At 32.4% G+C, this 20431-nt stretch overlaps 1 protein-coding gene across 1 annotated transcript; it reads left to right on the top strand.

Annotated features, from left to right (window-relative positions):
* The first annotated feature begins 14114 nt into the window (after positions 1-14114).
* LOC145105033 (protein FAR1-RELATED SEQUENCE 5-like) lies at positions 14115-15138 on the top strand. The gene is made up of 3 exons (XM_079042172.1): positions 14115-14464; positions 14595-14600; positions 14757-15138. Exons 1-3 carry the CDS (start codon positions 14115-14117, stop codon positions 15136-15138), a joined length of 738 nt encoding a protein of 245 aa, XP_078898298.1.
* The last annotated feature ends 5293 nt before the right edge of the window (positions 15139-20431 follow it).

Genomic DNA, 20431 nt, shown 5'->3' with positions numbered 1-20431 from the left:
TCCTCTACAAGTGGTTGGGTGTTTCTTCTTAGAGTAGGTGCCATTTCTTGGGCATCTAAGAAACAAACTTGTATTACTAACTCAACCATAGAGTCTGAGTTTGTTGCATTGTCTGCTGCTGGTAAAGAAGTTGAGTGGCTAAGGAATTTCATTTATGAAATTCCATTATGGCCCAAACCGATATCTACCATTTCTATCAGATGTGATAGTGCTGCAACCTTGGCTAAGGCTTAAAGTCAAGTGTACAACGAAAAGTCTAGACATTTAGGTGTTAGACATAGCATGATTCGAGAACTCATCATGACTGGTGTTATATCTGTGGAGTTTGTAAGAACTCAGTTGAATTTAGCCGATCATCTAACCAAAGGGTTAGCAAGAGATCTTGTGCACAAGGCGACTGTAAGGATGGGTTTAAAGTCCACTTAAAATCTTTTATATTGAGATACCCAATTCCCATCTAATGCAATATTAGATGTTAAATTCAATGTGGAAAGCTTGATATTTGAAGATTGGAACACATTTTATTATCATCCCAAGGTATGTGTTCAGTACTGCAAGTTAAGGAGGTTGAAATTTTATTTCTTAATAGTTCTTTGAAAAATTGCATTTGCAGGTGCAAGAACAAAATAACTACCTATATAAGCATGAAGTTTAGCTGCTTCAAGAAGTTGGGACTTGGCTTTGATATGCTTATTGAAGGATGGGATACAAGCTAGTAAAATATAGTGTAAAGTTAGAACTTTGAGAATGAAAATTGTTGTGTATATTATCTTCATGTATTCACTTAGAATAGAAAGGGTTCAATCCTTAGTGACACCCTGATATTCGAATATTTGGAATGAATAATATACTAATGTGAAATTCAATCGTCACAATATTTCATTTATGCATCAGTTTGTTGTTGTAATGATTTTATTTTAAGTTAATCAAGATTACAGTTAAATGGGGGGTTTGTTGGTGATTTTATATCACCAATATTATTTAAGTGTAATGGGGTTAATTTTTTGATCAATGTCACTTTGACAATTATCGAACAAATTAGTATGGTGCGGAGGGCACATTTGTTTGATTTTCTCATTGTTGAAAGTATACTGCTATTTAGGGGCAAAGCCCCTAAACTGACGGGGGTCCGGGGGCAGCGCCCTTGGGAGCAGGGTCCAAGGGGTGACAGCCTCTGGCGGGGTCCAAGGGGTAGAGCCCCTGAGTTATGTTACTATATAAAAAAATGTCTCAGAAATTTGTATTTTTTGTAAAAACACCCAGTTTTGTGATCCATTTATAGACGCGGTTTTATGTTAGTTTTTTGACAGGTAATATGACCGTTTTTTGACAGGAAGTTGTTTTCCTGTAACTACCATATGGCCGTCTTAGGACAGGAAGTTAGTTTCTGTTATATGATCACTTTCGGATTCATTTTGGGTACAGATTTCATAACATCTTCTTAATTCTCCATTCTAGAAAAAACAGTGAGTTTCATCCAATTAGAGATTTTGAGTGTACCCTCGAAATGCTTTAGTCTGAAAGTGTTTCACAACTCTCACTGATCCAAGTTTATCTATTCCCATTTTTCTAACAGAGACTACCCAATCGAACAGTTCTCATGCTTTAGGTTTATTAGTAGAGAATATTGTTTTGTTTCTAAAGAACCAAATTCGCCATATATAACATCCAATGATTGCATCCAATGCCTTCTTTGCAAAGTTAGATGCTTGAATACTGCCAACAAGCTCCTGAAATGAGTTAGGGACACACGTACAAGACCACCACAAGGCAATAAGGGAAATGACACAAATTCTCTATGAAGTTTCTAAGGTTGGTCCATTTAGTCCCTAAAATATTTTTGGTGATTTATGAAGGAATAAACTCGTTTTTATCGGGACTATTTGGTCCTTTTGGAAAAATCAAAGGGGTAAACCGGATACTCCCTTATGCCAACTCATTTCTTGTCCACGTGTCTCTCACTTTCTCTTTAAATCTGTTTGACTCCATAGGTTTCTTTGACCACCACTTCAAAATTAATCGGAGAGACCAAACTTTCATTAATTTTTATTTGATTAAGCCTCCTACCATGTAAATGTAAAAGAGAATTACTGGGAAGCAAATCCACCGATTGCATCAGGTTCAAGCATTGGAAACTTTACCTTTAAAGAAGTACCAATTCTAGGGCTTGAAACTTTACCTTCAAATCAGGCCAAGGGATTCGATCATAGCCACCTCTCGTCGTCGTTCGTCATTTGTCTCCGACAGTATCCTTTCCTATTGCTTATCCCTATCTCCCGGTTATCTCTCTTTCCTCGCAGTCTAGTGCGTGTGCTTCTTTTTTTTGTGTTCGCGAAACAAATAGGGAAACACACACAAACGATGTGTGTGTATGTGTGATCATGGCGATGACAACCCATGACAAAAAAAAACAGAGCTCATCGTGTCTCTCAATGGTTTGTATGTGTTTGTACAATTTTGATGCAGACAAAGATAGTCGGAGATAGATTGAGAGACAAAATAGCGAGAGGGAGAAGATGGAAGCATCTTAGTTGATGTTGTTATCGGTGCTATTGGCGGAAATGGTAGCTAGAAAGTGGTATGTTTTCCGATGAATGAGAATGGAAAGATGAAGGTGGATGGAGATATACACACAAACATGTGTATATATATAGAGTGATTAGTTATATGAAGGAGAAGTGAGTAAATGGTAAATAAAAGCTTTGAAGTTAATTGGTTTGGTTTTGTGTGGAAAATTTGGTTCGTGATCGGAAGGGATTACCAGAGTCCACTCGTGCTCTTATTATTTTGAACATTGAAGAAACAAATACATTGGAATTGGTCCTACCGAGAGAACCCACATGTCATGGTTGATGGGGCAAATCTTGCAGAAGTGGCACTGAAACCTGCTAAAACAAGTCATGGTGACTAAAAAGACAGGTTGCTCTCGACTATATGCCTCTATAAAGCAACAAATAATTTTAGGGATTGAATTGACCAACCCTAGAAACATTGTACGACATTTATGTCATTTCTCCTAAGGCAATTATATGTGTTAACTGATGGATATATGGCATGCTTAAAACAAATGTAGAAATGGATTCTTGCTCTGAACTACAAATTAGACATAAAAGGGATGGGACATCAGCCCCCTACGGTCCAAACTACTTTTCATATCGATGCCATTGTAAGCTAATCTTCAAGAAAAATATTGATCTTGATGGGTAGAAAGGAATTCTAGTGAGTAATCAAATTTGTGACTTGAAGATAGGCAGGAACAACTGCCTTTTTTAGAGATTTTACCTAGAAATGACAAGAACTATCCAAGATTCATCCCTGACTATATGTTTAAATGAACAAAAGAACATTTCTTAACAAAATTAAAGTTGTTGATGCTCCGTATTTTATGTCCCAGTTTTGATCGGACGTATCATGTCCCATGAGTATCCATATTGATTATTTCTATCTGAACCCTGAGCAATAGGCCAAATGTAAAGGGAAAACATGTGTGGGAATCTCTATGAAAGGGGCGGTTGGCCTACCCAACAATCATACTTAAAGCTTATATGTAAATCGTTTCCCATTTTCATAATGTGGGATTCAATATTTACTCCCCTTGAACTTAGATCATTAAGAGAACTAATGATGCTTTTCCACTAGGAGTTTTGTCAAGTATAGTTGTTACTCGAAAAAAAACCTCCTTCTTAACCACAGCTTGCTTTTATTATTGAGACTTATTTGGAGTTTTGTTTGGTAAGGTGCCTCAACCTCCATTTGGCAAGGAGATTCCAGTCAGGTCCAAGTTGGCCTCTTATGTTCAACTCCCCTTCATTTTTGTTTAATATCAACCTTCCACTTAACCCATTTTCTCTTTCCACACCCCAAAAGAAGTATATTCTTAGATTTTCAAGAACCTTAATAACCATTATTAGGGTCTAAACGAAGAGAAATAATATATACCTAGATTTCCAAGAATGAATTTAATTAAAGTAAACCTTCCTCCGAATGACAATACTTTGATTTTCCACATTGAGAGTTTAAAATTTAAATTTATATATCAATAGATCTTGTGCCTGAATTCTAGACAAAGTGTCCCCAATTGGAAACCAATATATATGCGGCAAGTTGTCATGTTTATCATAAATGGCGTTTTCCATCTCCTCAATTTCCTGAAGTCTCACCTCATTTCAAGAAGTTTACTTTTATTTAGGTTTATGTGAAGACCTGAGGCTAAGTGAAAGAATATTAACACATGGATAATGTTTATGGTATTGTCTTCATTCTAATTTCGAACAAACATTGAGTCATCTATATTTAAAGGTGAGACACTTCATATTCATCGTTCTTAACTTTAAAACCATTATTTAAACCATTATCTTTTGCATCCTTTAATCAAAAATTCAATCGTTCCACGATTATTAGAAAAATGGGGATAACAAGTCTCATTGTCTAAGGCATATCTTCAATTTAAACTATTCGGTATAAGATCCATTAATGAGAATAGAAGCCAAAGAAGATTAAAGACAACTCTAATCCAAGATATTCGTTTAACCCCAAATCCTAATTTTGGAGAACAGGTTCAAGATAAGACCAAGACATGAAATCAAGCTTTTTGGAAATACAGTTTTAAAGAGCATGAGCTTTTTTTTAATATTTTTGGTTTAGGTGATTAATTTTTTGACAATAAGTAGATCATTCGTGACTTATCTCTCATTTGAAGAAATTCATTTAGGACTCAGAAATAACTCACCATATCACAATCTTTACATGGTTAGTGAGAACCTTTACTATAATCTTATAAATACAACCAATTAGACTAATAAGATGGTAGTCGTTAATGAAAATTGATTCTTTAACTTTCAGGATGAGAGTAAAGAATGATGCTTACAACCGATGGGGATTCTTTCGTTATAACTGAATCCCTAACTATGTCAATGATCTCCTTTCCAATAAAGTTCCAAATTTTCGAATGAACTCGGAGGTAAATCCATCTAGAGACGGTGTTTTATAACATCTACACTCCCAAAGAACATCTTTCTTGAACCCCTCTTCCAGTTATTGTTCTTCATCACCTGAAAGTTTCTTCTCTATCTAGTTGTTGCTTCCTTGATAACTTACCGATTAGTTTTAATCTGTGGGTAATCAGTATGTCCTTTAATAGTTCTTTATAAATATTATTTTAGAAAACTAGCAACACATTATCGATAATATATTGAAATTTTGAAAGTTGTCATTGGATTTTGCTACAGAGCATGTATGAATTAAGCTAACGCGACTATTCGTGCCACTGCCTTTGTAAGTAGATTTACTTATGTGCAAAAAACCTTTTAAACCCCTAGGTTACCCCTAGTGGACGAGTGAAGTCTCGTGAGAGTTTGCAGTGGACATGCCCAAAAAGTTCAAAAATTGTGAAGTTTAATGTCATTCACATGATAGTGCTTGGGTGCTGGTCCATGGCAGATCATCTCTTAGTTGACTTCTTTGATCTTTTGAAATACTAACCTTTTACCTTTAAGTCTCCCATGAAAGCTTTTAAACTTTGAGTTAAAGTCTCATGTATCTTTCCATATAGTAACTTTTTAATCGATGCTTGATATCATATAAAACCTTCATTTTTTATTTTTAAGAACACATGTTACATGATAAAAGTTTCTTCAAATTGTAGGTGGTTTCGTAGAGCATATTTGTGGTATGCTCATAGACATAATAGTCAATAGTATTGATTACCTCATTATCTTGTGTAGTGTCCGAAAGATTGTCCAGTGGTTGTTAATTTAGCTGATCTCCTATTTGTTCCAATTGTTTTTCAAGCCCCACATGTGATTTGGAGTTTTTTTCCTCTTTTTTGAAGGTTTCATTCAACATATAGAGCATTTGATCCAACTTTTTGCTGAATGAATATTTATTTGATTCTTGGTCGTCCGAAAAGCAAAGTGATTCATGGTGTTGGTTTGGTCCGAATTTTTGTACGCATTATAGTATGAAACATTATCGTATGACTCATTACATGGATGCTCGTATAGAAAAGCGTGTGACTCATTATTATATTGATCATTATTGAAAGGATTTTGGCTTGAATTTTCGTTATTCCACCATATATCTTGATCCATGTAACTATAGTTATCCATTCAGGATCAAATATCAACATGGATGTATGTCCCTTGTGAATTATATGTATAAACCGATGTGTCTACACAAAAACAATAAAAGAGTGAAGATTTTGAACTAAAAATAAAACTTAGAAAACTAAAATTTAATGACTACTTAAACACAAATATTTAACCGCACAATCTCCCCGGCAACGGCACCAAAATTTGATTGAGCGTCGTCAGCTTAGTAAAAAATAAACCAACGAGACCTAAGTAGTCACATTTTCATTGTTGAAAGGCTATATGGGTGAAGGTTGTGAGCTTCATACATGGTTTGGGTTTGGTTTTTTCTAGGAGCTGGATTTCTTCCTCTTTTTCTCTGTGGGTAGGGGTGCTGAATGTTGTTGACATGTTAAGAGATAAAGGTTTGGATTTTTTTGTCTTTATGTCCTATCCATATTGGTGATAGGAAAAGTACTAGATTTTGGTTGGATGTTTGGTCCGGAGATACACCTTTTGCGATAGTTTTTCATCGTATTTATGTCCTTAATATGGTCAAAGATATTTTGGTTATTGATAGATTGGATACAGACGTTTTCCTCTATTCTCTTCATCGGTTACTGAAAGAAGGGTAGATGAGTCTCAATGGAATGAGCCTGTGTTAAATACTAGTTCTATTCGTACTGGACGTTTTCAAGATTGTCTTGTTTAGTCCTTTGGTGCTTTAGACAACTTCACAGTCTCTTCGGCTCGATATTTTATTGATGATGGTTGTTTACTGATTGGACATGTAGCCATAAGATTGATTACATGGGTGCCTATTAAACACAATTTTTTTATGTGGTGGGTTCGACAAGGTAGAATTCCTACTAGAGATAGTTTGTCGGCTAAAGGCATGGAGATCGATTGTGTTATCTGGTCGGTTTGTCATTTTCGATCAAGTGGTGTCTTTATTTAATGTTTTTTCTTACTTTCTTGTCCTTGAAAGGTATTTGGTTGCATACTGCAACTTAGTGGAGTGTTAACTTACCGGACACGGATTCAGTTAGCTTGTTTCTCTCTTAGGCGGATGCTATTGTGGGTACAACTTCCGTTTGTAAGGTGTTTGATGCGGTTGTCATGCCGATGTTTTGGGCTTTGTGGAGATTTAGCAATAATATCCTTTTTGGAATGGTTACACCTAAGTTTGCGAATTTATTTGATGATATTGTTAATTCGTCTTTCTTTTGGATCTCAAATAGGTGGAAGAAACCTAAGATTTCTTGGGTTTGTAGGCTTCAAAGTCCTAAGCTACCTTCTATTTCCTTGTAATGTTTCCTAGCTTCTCACTAGTTTTCTAGTAAAATTTTGTCGTTCCAAAAAAAATAAGTTTTAAGGAAAATATCTTAGATTTGGTATTACAATAAAATATTATGTTTTTTATATCAGAGAGAGAGAGAGAGAGAGAGATAGAGAGAGAGAGATAGAGAGAGAGAGAGAGAGAAAGAGACAGAGAGAAAGAGAGAGCTTTATAATAATCATTGAAATTTGTCTGCAAATTGTATATAGTCAAAATGTATGCAATAATAACGTATTCTATGTTATTTCATTATTTCATTTAGATAAATCGGTTTCAAGCAAAATCGGATTATTATCTAACTTTAGTCAATTTTATGATAAAAATTTTATCCATTTTTTTAAGACTAGATATCTCAACTTTAGTATAAAACATTAAGGTAGACTGAGAACATTTGAAAACAAAATTTAGCCTATTACATTCAAAAACACGCATTTCCCTTTTTCTAATTAGTTTCATGGGTATTTCTGTAACTTTGCTCTTATCAACGAGTTTTCATCTGATTTTGTTTCCATGTTTGACGTAACTTTGGTCGAGACTATCGATTGGGAACAGAGTGATTTGTTAGTGTTTTTACGAAATTGCTTCTAAATCTCAGTGATTTCTACGATTTTTTTCATAAGTTCATTGTGTTTTGTTCATCGATTCTTATAGAAGAAGTAATTGCATCGTCGTCAAAGAAGTTAGTTATAACAGTTCGTTCTATAAAAATGTAAAAATAATCACTTTGTTTAACTTTTTTTGATTATTAAACACTCTCATTTGTATTTATTTCATCAATTGTAGTAATCGAATCAGGTATTTAACATTTTGAGTTCGAAAGTAGTTAGGTTTAACATATTGTTCATCATAAAAGTAAAAAATGTCACTTTGTAGAACTTATTTTAATCTATAATAGTAATCGAAATAGTTATTTAACGTTTTGAGTTTGAAAGAAGTTAGGTTTAACATATTGTTCATCAAAAAAGTAAAAATCGTCACTTCGCAGAACTTATTTTGATCATTAAACGTCGATTCTTGCATTGAAAGTTCGAAAGGAGTTAGGTTTAACATATTATCCATTGAAAAAGTAAAAATTGTCACTTGCACAATTTATTTTGATCATTAAACGTTGATTCTTGCATGGTAATTGCATTTATGATGTATAAATCGAAATTACTTAGTATGAAGCTAATAATTGTGATTTATGCTTGCAGAAAAACCTAAAACATTCAAAAAAACATGTGATTAGTATATGTTTAAGGTCATATTATTTCAATAAGATGTGATTAATATCTTTTATTAACAGCTTATTATTAGCTATTATAGAAATAGATCATTGAGAAAATCATATGTGATTCATATTTGTTATAAGCTATAATATAATGCTTTAAATCATATATGATTAATATATGTTGTAATCATAATGTTTGTCATATATTATTAAAATCATATGTGATTACTATGTTTTATATACACATATATATTCAATCATATTTGATTAGCATATATTATGAAAGTTTTCATTTTATATAATATTGTTTTAAATTATATATTATTAATATCTGTTGTAATAATAAATGTTTTTGTTGTTAATGATAGGTTATGTTGTTTGACAATGTCTTTTACAAGTGATAATGTGTATTTCTTTAGAAATGAATATCAAATCAGTACTTTTGTTGAGTGTATTGAAGATGTTGAACATTCAAGTCATCATAACCAGAACTATAGTGTTTCAGGTAAATTTTATTTTAAATATTTATTTAATCAGTTACGATTATATAAGTAATTCATTATTTTTTTTAATTATTTATGTATTTAGAATTGAATTTATTTTGTTAATCTTATGTGATTATTCATTAGTTTTTTAATAAAGTTGTTTAATATAGTGTTAATCATATGTAATTATCCATTTTTTGATATTTGAATAACTATTGACACATGTTTAGTTTATCCATGTTCAATTTTGTCTTGTAGTAACATATGATCCTATAAGGAATTTAGTATTAATCACGCGTGATTGTTTGATTATACATGTGAATGTTCTACTTCTTCCAGTGATGCACATTCAAGTAGTAGGATGAGTACAAGTTGTGTATCCGATTTTTACATGACAGAGGTTCTACATGATATCAAACCAGATGTTCCTGAAGAGTTTAAACCAACTAAGTCAATGAGGTTCAAAGATGTTCTTGAGGGAGTTATTTTTTTTATAAAAGATATGCAAAGAAGGCTAGTTTTGATGTTTATATGAACACATTAAGGAAAGATGGTGATATAATAAGGCATAGGTACGTGGTTTGCAACAGGATGGGTAAACCAAAAATTAATCCCACGAAACATAATACAATCAATAGGGTGACAGATTGTAAAGCTAAAACTATTATGAAACGTGTGAGTATAAGTTTGACAAGTTTTAAGAAATGCACAACCATGAGCTGGAAGATACATTTCACTTGAAAATTTCAAGGAGTCTTTCATATTATGACAAGGAATTCATTATTCGGGCTTCTACAGCGAAAATGGGTGCTACAAAAGCTTACAAACTCAAATCAACCTTGAAAGGCGGTTTTGAGCATGTAAGGGGAAATGTTGTAGATTACACAGATTTTAGGAGGGGTAAGGGCTCTATTATTGGATTCAAAGATGCTCAACTCATCATGAACAAGATGAATGATCGGAAAAACAACTCTATGAATTATTCTTTTTAATATCGATGCGATGATAATAAGGTCTTAAATGCAATGTTTTGGGCTGATGAAACAGAGAAAACATACTACAGTGAATTTGGACATGTTATGTCATTTAATGCAACTTTTCATACAAATAAGTAAGTTTTTCTTTTGTATTTTTTATATCATATGTGATTGATCAATGTTCAACAAGTATGTGGATGAAATTATTTTTTTAATCATATGTGATTTATCATTTGTCAACAAGTATACTGATGTGATTATGATTGTAATCGTATGTGATTGATCATTTATCAGCAAGCATACTGATTTGATTTTATGTTTAATCACATGTGATTAATATCATTATTTTTAATTTATTGCTAATTCTTAAATATGGTTAATTGTACTTTGATTATGTTGTTATATATTAAACAGGTGATGAGACTAAAACTCTTTAAGATTGTTAAGATTCTTAACAAGCAAATCAATAACACAAAGTAAATAAGAACACAAGATCAATCAAATTGATGTCGAATAATTAATAAGCCATAACCTCAGAAGAACTCTATTAAGAATTGCTACTGTAGAGGTGTGGTAGGGTTACAATGAAAATCAACGACTAACTTATACACGGTGCATGCATGCACTATATATAGATACTATAACCCTAATAAATGACGGCTGGACAGGTCCAACCCGTATACAAAAAGGACTAAAATAAGAAGCCCAATGACACAATCTTTTATACCCAACAATCTCCCCCTTTGTGTTAATTGAGGCGAGAGAAATCTACTGTTGTGCTTGTTTCGTCTTCTTAACTATTTTGAATAGCTTCGGTATGATAGCCAGTAGAGTATGACGAAAAAGAATATACCAGCGAAGCATATCATTGAAATTCTTCTTGACAACATCGTCATTCTGTTTGCACCTGTTTATGATATTCAAGATGTGCTCCAAACAGGTAGTGAAGAACAGGTGTTTGTCAGGTAAGGCAAACAGACACTTTTGGTTATCTCCACGAGTGAACATCACCGTGAGATATTTCGTGTCTATTTTGCCCATTTGCATTTTGTTCACGTCACTTACTTTACCAATTGGTTTGACAGTTGGCTTCTTTCTCAAAGAAGTGGCGATCTCCTGATCCAGCTTCCCTGCTTCATGTATGTATGATACCAGCATTCGCTTTATGTGAGCAAGAATGGGTTCATACTTCTGTTCTTCGGTTAGTAGGAAGTTTGTGAGCAAGATCCAATCGTGGGGATTAAGGTTCGGTAGATCAGCAAGAGAGATCTCATGAACCGAGTTTTCAGAACCTCGAGTCACCCGAAACTTCACGTTGATGAAGCTTTCTGTAGCGACTGGCTTTAGAACTTCGACCGATGTAATCTTCTGTGCACTCCAGGTCAAGTATTGAGGTTGATAAAAAGTAAGATAGTACTCAATTAGAGACCGATCAGTTTTTGCGTCAGGAAAGGGAATTGATACTGTCGACTCGAAGCAGTGAAAAACAAATGCCCTTCGGGTGATTGGCATATCAAACTGTGAGTCTTTAGAATTTTCCAAGTCAAAAGAAGTGACTGGTTCAAGCCAGTGAGTGCTTGGAGACTCGATTGCTTTTTTCAGTAATTTCTCTAATGTCCACAATGGAAAGAGAGTTTTTCTACTTTCCAACATGTCATGGACTTCTTTCTCTTTTCGTTCCCTCTCTTCGGCTTCTCGAGCAATTCTTAGATTTTCATCTAGAGTTCGATCTCTTTGATTTCGTTTTAACAACTCTTCTTCAGTTTCTTATTCTTCTTCACTTTCACCGATGATCTTCTTTCCTTTGGAACTCGAAGTTGCATTACCCTTCGGTTCATTCGTGACCTTCGGTTTCGGTGGAGTTTGAGTTGTTTCGGTTGTTTGAGTAGGAGGAGGTTGAGTTATTTTTACTTCTCTCCCTTGTTTCGGAGGAGCACCCGCCTCAGAAACACCTTCAAGGCGATGCAGGATCGCAAATGCCGAACGAAGCTTTTCCGCTAAGTGTTGACGGACACTGATTGTAAGAACAGAGTCATGAGCATCAAGTAGATTGGTGAGTAGAAGACTGACATCCCCCACACACGTTTTCATGACTGTTTTTTTAGACTGGAGCTCTTCAATATCCTTGTTCGCTTGTATGAGCTTCAGAGTCTGAGTTTTTAGCTGAGTAGTACGAAGAGCCAGTTCATCCATGATTTTGTTTTCCACGGCTAACTCGGTCTGGAGTTGATCAAGACGAGATTTGACCGAAGATACGAACTCTGTAGTATCAGTTTTAATGTTTGTACGAATTTTCTCAAAATTCTCCTTCCCAGCCTGGAGCGAACTGGTGAGCTTCTTAATAGTAGTGTTCATCGTATTATCATTCTTTTCAGCAGCCGCTTGGAGAGAGTCAAAAAATATACGAGCATCTGAGATTAGGTTTGCGACATTTTCGGTTGCTTGCTTTGTACAAGCTTCCATAGCTTTGGTGGCCTTATCAAACGATTCTTGATGCTCTTTGACCAGTGTAGAGAACAGGGCCTTGACTGCTGCTTCGGAGTATTCATTGGTGGAAGAGGAAGATGTAGAGGCAAGCAAGGTATCGAGCTTCTCATTCATGGCTTTAAGATGCCTTTTCGTGACTGGGACATCATCATCACTGTTGCTCTGAACGGTAAAGGGGCTATAGTGGAATGTGTCAAACTCCACAGCGTGTCCACCAATAATAGTGTCAGACTCATCGGAGTGAAGTGGGGAAAGTGGTTTAGAAGTAACTGGGATTTCAAAACCAGAAGTTTGTGCCCCCGCATCAGATGCGTTGAGATTCACAGGTGGTTCGGTTGTATTGGTAGTGGTGGTGGTTGTTGTTTCGGTGAAAATGGGTGGTGGTAATGGTGTAGAAGTGGGTGGTGGAGATGAAACAGGAGGTGGGCAAGGTGTTATCGAAATAGGAATAGAAGATCGAGGTGGAGATTGAACGGTTTTGTTAACATGTACCTCATGATTTGGTGAAGGTGGTGGCGAATCACCTCGATGCGAACCCTCAGACTGATAATCTTCTCGGTCGCTTGTCTCTTCTACTGGGTGATTTGAAGGAACATAATCAGAATCGCTTGTTGAAGAAACTTTCGGCTTGATAGTCGTCATTCGCAGCTTTCGCTTCTTAGGAGCCGAAGGTTCATCGGTTTGACCCTTTCGCTTCTTAGGTGTGATAGGCTTAGAGGAGGGTCCCTCTTGAACTTCCTTCTTTTTGTCCCCTTTCTTACCTCCTTTCTTTGACTTGCCAGCCTCATCGATGGTACATTGCATCTCGGGAGTGAATACCCTTGGACCTGAAAAGGATTGCTTCTTGTATTCAGAAATAATTTTACTAGCCCCGGAAACACACTTGTACATCGTCTCAGGGATTGGACCGATGAATGGAAACTTGGAAGAGTCTGCCACGATGATCTTTATGGTGTGGAAAGTAGCAATTGCAGACTTTAAAGAATCTACCATGACCGTGACTTGAAATTTCTCCATTGCCCTTTGCGTAACGATGGTCCAGAATCGCCCACATGAAATCTCAGTGTGACGAGAGGATGAATTCAAACTTTGAACTAATTGAGTCCATAGAATAGACCCATAATCGAGGTTGAGGCCATGATAGAGACCATAGATGATGGTCATGAAAGCTTTGCTTGCACCATCGGATCCAGCTACCTGTTCAGAAAAACCCTTAAAGAGAAGGGTAAACAACCCATTCCATTGAGGAGGTAGGCAGGATTTCTTGACTTTTGTGATGGTGGAGAGAAGATCAGTATACCCCATATTGTAGAACATCTCGAAAATCTGTGTAGTCGTAAGCGAGTCAGGATTCACCATTGAGTCCACATAAGTTAGCCCTAAAAGAGAGCAAAACCTAATTTTGGAGACAGAAGTTTTCTTATCGAAAATCTCGAACATAATGCGCTCCTCAGCCTTTCTGTTCTTCGCTGAAGAGTAAACTTGAGATAGGAGAGACATTGGCACAGAGTCAACCGTTGGAGACAGAAGTTTCCAAGGTGTGGGTTGATGAAGACAACATCAAGGTCTGAGAGTATCAATTCCTTTTTCAATGTATATTCACAAACCGAAAATTTCCTTCTAGATTTCATGAGTAATTACGAAAATGCCATTCAAAAACAACGATATACACTACGTGAACTTGAGCATAAAACGAAGGGAGCACATTATATTTTGAAGTCACCACGTATGATAGAACAACATGCAACAAAGGTGTACACAAGAAAGTTGTTTTTTGAAGTTCAAAAAGAGATTTATAAAGGAGGATGGTTTTGTGATGTTAAAGATTTAGGTGAGGGAGATGGATGGGAACTTTTTAAAGTTATGCACAAGAACCAGAAACATGAAGTAAAAGCAACGTATAAGGTATTTTATTTTTTATTTATATCTTTATTTTTTATATTTATGATAGTTTTTTAATCATATGTGACTTATCATAATAAATATAAATTTTTTAATATTAATATGTATAATTTTATGTGATTATAGGTACATGTTATTATAATCACATGCGATGTTTATTTATATAATAATATCGGATTAATGTGTAATCATATGTGATTTTATATTGTTACGGGTGGAACTAAAATATGTTGAAAAAGAAGTGAATTGCACTTTTGTACATTTTAATCATTTTGTTATACTATGTAGACATGCTTCCAGAGTATTGATGGACAAAAATTTTAATGAAATACCTAAACAGTATATTCTTATGCAATGGAGAAAGGATGTAATATCTTCAAATTATCATCTATCGAGAGACCATTTTTATGAAGAGGATACAGATGTTACGGAACTGGTTAATGAAGTATTTTTTAGTATTGAATCTGATTTAGATATTGTAAGAGTTGATAAGAAGAAGTTAGCATCTTTCGTTGAAAAAACACAACTTTTGTTGAATGATGTGAAGAGCAATTCTTCAAGCGAAGAGTCGATTAAAAATCTGGATGTACTTGAGAAACTTTATAACGTTACTATTCCAGAAGAGGTTAACATTTTTGTTCCAAATGTTCAACACAATAAACGATGTTGAAATAAAAGGCTTGTTGGTGGAATTAAAAAAATTAAATTGTGAAAGCTCAAAAGAAGAGCAGTAAATGCTCAGTATGTGGTAAAAAAGAACCACACAACAGCCGTACTTATCCAAGCATATTTAATGCAAAGAAATGATGTATAGATTTTTTATTACATTCATTTGTGATTATTAGTTTTCAATTTTTTAAGCATAAAATGTTTCATAGCAGATGATAATCTTATGTGATTTTTGTTCAATTTATTCTTCCTTTGTCATTTTTTTTGCTTATGTTTTAGTGTTCTTTTTTATTTAATCTCTTTGTGCATATTACAGATGATAATCACATATGATTTTACCAAAATATGTCTTATTCATTACAGATTTAAATCATGTGTGATTCTGTAATGTTTTAATTTCATGTGATTTAATTATATATAAATGTATAATCAAAGATTCTATATAATCACATGTGATTTTTTTCAATATAAATGTGAATATGAATCTTGTAATCACATGTGATTTTATATAGAATATGTTTTATATACATAATCACATGTGATTGATCTATAAATCATACAGTGTTCATAACAGTTTTAAATCATATGAGATTTTATCACATATGATTTAAGCAAACAAATCTTATGCTTTATGCTATACTTATCACATATAATTATAAGAACAAAATATATTTAATCACATGTGATTAATATCCTTTATACACCAAAATAGAGTCAATCACTTGTGATTATCATTTATATGCATATTTAAAATTAAATAGTTAGAAATATGTAAATTATATGTGATATAAAATGAAACATTATATAAACATTAATTTACTGTTCAACAAAAAATAGACACTGTTTTGTAAAGTAATAAACTAGTTATCCATATTAAGATCCACATATCCATCATATCATATATATGTTCAAACATTTATCTAATTAAAAACTAAAAATTGTCTTAAAAAGCAACAAACATTCATCTAATTAAAAACTAAAATTGTCTTAATAAAATAATAAACAAAATATCCATATCAACATCATATCATCAAAATCACACTCACCACTTCAGAATCTAATATCCACCACTTCACCTTCACCTTTACATTCACCACTTCACCTTCATAATAATCCACATTCACCATCTCCACCATATATAATTAACCATATCGTATGCATTTTTAAGTCAAGCTCTCCAACCTTTTTTGGATTTCACCAAATACTTTTTTGTATCATTTTATCTTTCTCTTTATCTTGTTTAATTCATGTACAAGATCGTAGATATCATCCTTCATTAAATTAATTTCAAAATTGATGTTTCTGTAAGCATATTTGGTTCTTACCCAATCATGCATTGCATCTTGAATTCCTTCTTTTGGAAATCTAGTTTCGTATTCTGTTTTCCCCATATATGTTTCCATATATCTCATTAAAAATACTCTAGAGTCTGTTTTTTTTTGTTAACATATCTATTAGACTTGGTTGGATATTTGGGTCTTCTAGTGCATGACATCTTGTATGCTTGATCTCCTGTAAATATCTTGTGAAGTATTTTTTCTAAAAATTAAAAAAAAAAGTAAGTTAGTCACATATGATTAAACATAGAAAAATGTTATCAATATTTACAGAATCATATATCATTACTAATACTTATTAAAATCTAAAATCATATGTCATTAGTAATGTTTATTAGTATTTATTTAATCATATTTTATTACAAATATTTTCATAATGACATGTGATTACGAGCATCAAATAATGTTTTATGCTTCAATCACATGTGCTTTTTTATGTAATCACATGTAATTACAAATATTTTGTTCAATCATAAAAAAATCAAATGTTACTAACGAGAATTGTAAGTACAGGCATGTACTTGTCTTTGATTGTTTCCCCTGAGATGTTGTCGAGTATCACTATGTTTGCGTTTTTAATATTAAACACAAATAGGTACATGTGGGCTTCTCGGCAAACAGGGAAGAATATCCGCATTTAAATATGTATGATCATATTTAGGAAGGATATAAACTATAATAAGATTTTAATTAACTTACCAGATCAACATTTTTCATTTGAGTTTTTTCTTCAACTCCATTCAACTAGTCGATGAGGTGTTGCTTGAAGATATTGTATCTGTTCTCATCTTTTTCCTTTGCCTCCATTTCCATTTTTCTTTCATTACTTTATCCATTTTTTCTTTCATTTCTTTATCTACCTTTTTCTTCTTGGCATCTTTGTGTTGGTTTTGGAATTGGTTTTGGAATTGGCTAATCCTCAATGTACCTTGTCTATATTGTGAATCATGTGTGATTTAGTGTTAGGATATTATTTTGAATAGCTAATATTAATTTAGTATTAGAATCGCAAATGTTTAACTTATAGTCATTTGGATGTTGAACAAAACTCTATATGGAGAATTTTTTATGTCTCTATCCTTCTCATTGTTGTTTAGCAATTCAGCCTATGAGTCAATTACATCGGAATACAAATATTCTCCATGAAACATGCTTTCAAATACATAACGGAAAATTAATCATTTGTTTATTGTAAATAACACTTGATCACTGTAAATATAAAAGTCATTTTGTTAGTTCATATTATTGTATATTCATAACTGTAATCACATGTGATTGAACAATGTTGAAAACTATATTTAACAGAACTTGTAATCATATGTGATTATCTTTGGTAATCAAATGTGATTAATTAATGTTTAACAAGTATGTTAAACATTAATAAATGTAATCACATGGGATTGATGCATGTTGAAAAAGTATACTTAACATCACTTTTAATCATAAGTGACTATTATATTCATAATTGTAATCACATGTGATTGATGCATATTGAAAATGTATACTTAACAGAATTTTTAATCACATGTGATTATGTTTGGTAATCAAATGTGATTGATCAATGTTGAACAAGTATGTTAATGTTTTATAAGTGATAATCACATTTGAATAACTTACTATACACTTCCTTGCAAGTTGAACAACTATTCTCCAAACATTTCCTCTTCAAATGTCAACTTTGTTTTCAATCAAATGGATCGTTCTTTATAAGGAGGCCTCCTTACTTCTATAGGTTTTGTTTTCCTCTTTTGGTGAGGTTGTTCCGTGATATTTTGGTTTTTTGAATCTTCAGGCATAATTTGTTTTGTTGAAACAAGAATTTTAAATCTTTTTGGTTTTTGAGCTTGAACTTCATCCACTATAGGATTTTGTAATTGTGATTATATGTAAAACGTAAAATTAAATGAAGAGAAAATGTGATTACATTTATAAATATATGTGATTGTAAGTTTAAAAAACAAGATATATTACATGTGGTGTTGTTAGTTGGCTTATGTTCAGATCATATGATGACATAAGGCTCCTGTCTTGAACTGATGGTATTAGGCTCCTCTCTTGAATTTCTTGCACTATAGATTCTTTCCCTTTGAGTTTTTCTTGTTGAGAAGGATTTTGTGATTTTGATTATATATAAAACATAAAATTAACTAAATTTAAAAAACTTATATTACTTGTAATCACATGTGATTGTACGTTTAAGAAATATTGAAATTATATGTTTTACATTTATAAACATTTTTTATTGTAAGTTTAAAAAACAAGAAATATTACATGTAGTGGTGTTAGTTGGATTATGTTCAAATCATATGATCGCATTAGGATCCTGTCTTGAACTTCTTCCACTATAGATAGGCTTCTCTCTTGAACTTCTTCCACTATAGATTCTTTCCCTTTGACTTTTTCTTGTTGAGAATGATTTTATGATTGTGATTATATACAAAACATTAAATTAATTGAATTTTAAAAAAAACTGATAAATACTTGTAATCACATGTGATTATACGTTTAAGAAATATGTTATTATAGTTATAAACATATGTGATTGTAAGTTTAGAAAACAAGAAATATTACATGTGGTGGTGTCAGTTGGCTTATGTTCATATTATATGATTGCATTAGACTCCTCTCTTTTTTTCTTTGTAATCATACATTGTTTTTTCATAAATTGAGTTGACCTCATCATCACTAAGTAACTGTGATTCTGGAAGTTGGATTGTCTTCCCAAGAATACTTGTGACAGTATTCTCTATAGTTTTGTAAACACTATCAACATCTTCTTTGTTTATTTTTTCTAAAAAATAACACAAATAAAAAAAATTGTATATTTTTCTAAAAAAAATATACAGTTCTGACAAATGCATGTGACATTGTTCTCTATAGTAGATTTTATTTAAATCAAATCATTATTTATATTATCATTTTTTTAAAATGCATGTGATATGGTCATATATAATTATTGATATGTTTTTGAATAATCGTATATGATTAAACAAAAACATATCAACTTTTATAAACAATATTTAGTGAAGAGTTTCATATAATTTAATCATATGTGATTATCTATTACATCAAAATGATTTTTAAGATGTACAAATTACATACAACAGAATTTAAAATAATTAATACATAAAAAGAAAATTTGTCCTTCAATACAACATTTTTATCAGATAAAAATATTCAATACCTTCTTCTTCACCAACATTTTTGACCATCAATTATGTATATAATTAAAATATGTTAATAATCATATATGATTGTACAAATATATTCTTTATAATCATATCTAATTTATATATATATATATATATATATATATATATATATATATATATATATATAATCAAATTTGATTATAAAATATGTAATCATATCTACCTTATAAATAATCATATCATATTTAGATATAAACTTATATTTACCTCCTCCAACAATTCATGGTTGTTCACCAGTTTTTCCTTCTCCAGCATTGTTCCATTCCATATTCTTCCCCTCCACACCTGAATATAATTAAAAAAAATTATAATCATATTTGATTATAACATATGCAATCATATCTACTTTATGAATGTATATTGTTGTTTACCTCCTCCTTTAGCATCTTGTTCTTCTTCATTATGACAAATGTTTTCATCATTCCCAACAACTTGATCATTATCACCATTTTCATCTTCCGCATGAACTTTATGTTTTTCACCACCTGCATATAAGTAAAATATGTAGTTAAGCAAATGTGATCGTACAAAGATATTTATAATAGTCATATATGATTGAGGAAAATATACATATGTGATTATACAACAATATTTTTAATATTCAAATGTTATTTACTAATAGATACCGGTTTTACGTGTTTTTTGAACATTTTGTTTTCCCTTCTGTTTTCCCTTATCATCAATACTTTTTTTACAACTCCTTCATGTACATTTCCATCCAAACTTGTATATAAATAAAATCTAC

The sequence above is a fragment of the Lactuca virosa genome, chromosome 4 (assembly GCF_052849685.1).
Source record: "Lactuca virosa cultivar CGN04683 chromosome 4, Lactuca_virosa_CGN04683_v6, whole genome shotgun sequence".
NCBI lineage: Eukaryota > Viridiplantae > Streptophyta > Magnoliopsida > Asterales > Asteraceae > Lactuca > Lactuca virosa.
The sequence above is the reverse complement of the archived record's forward strand: the minus strand, read 5'-3'. Positions and strand labels throughout refer to the sequence as shown.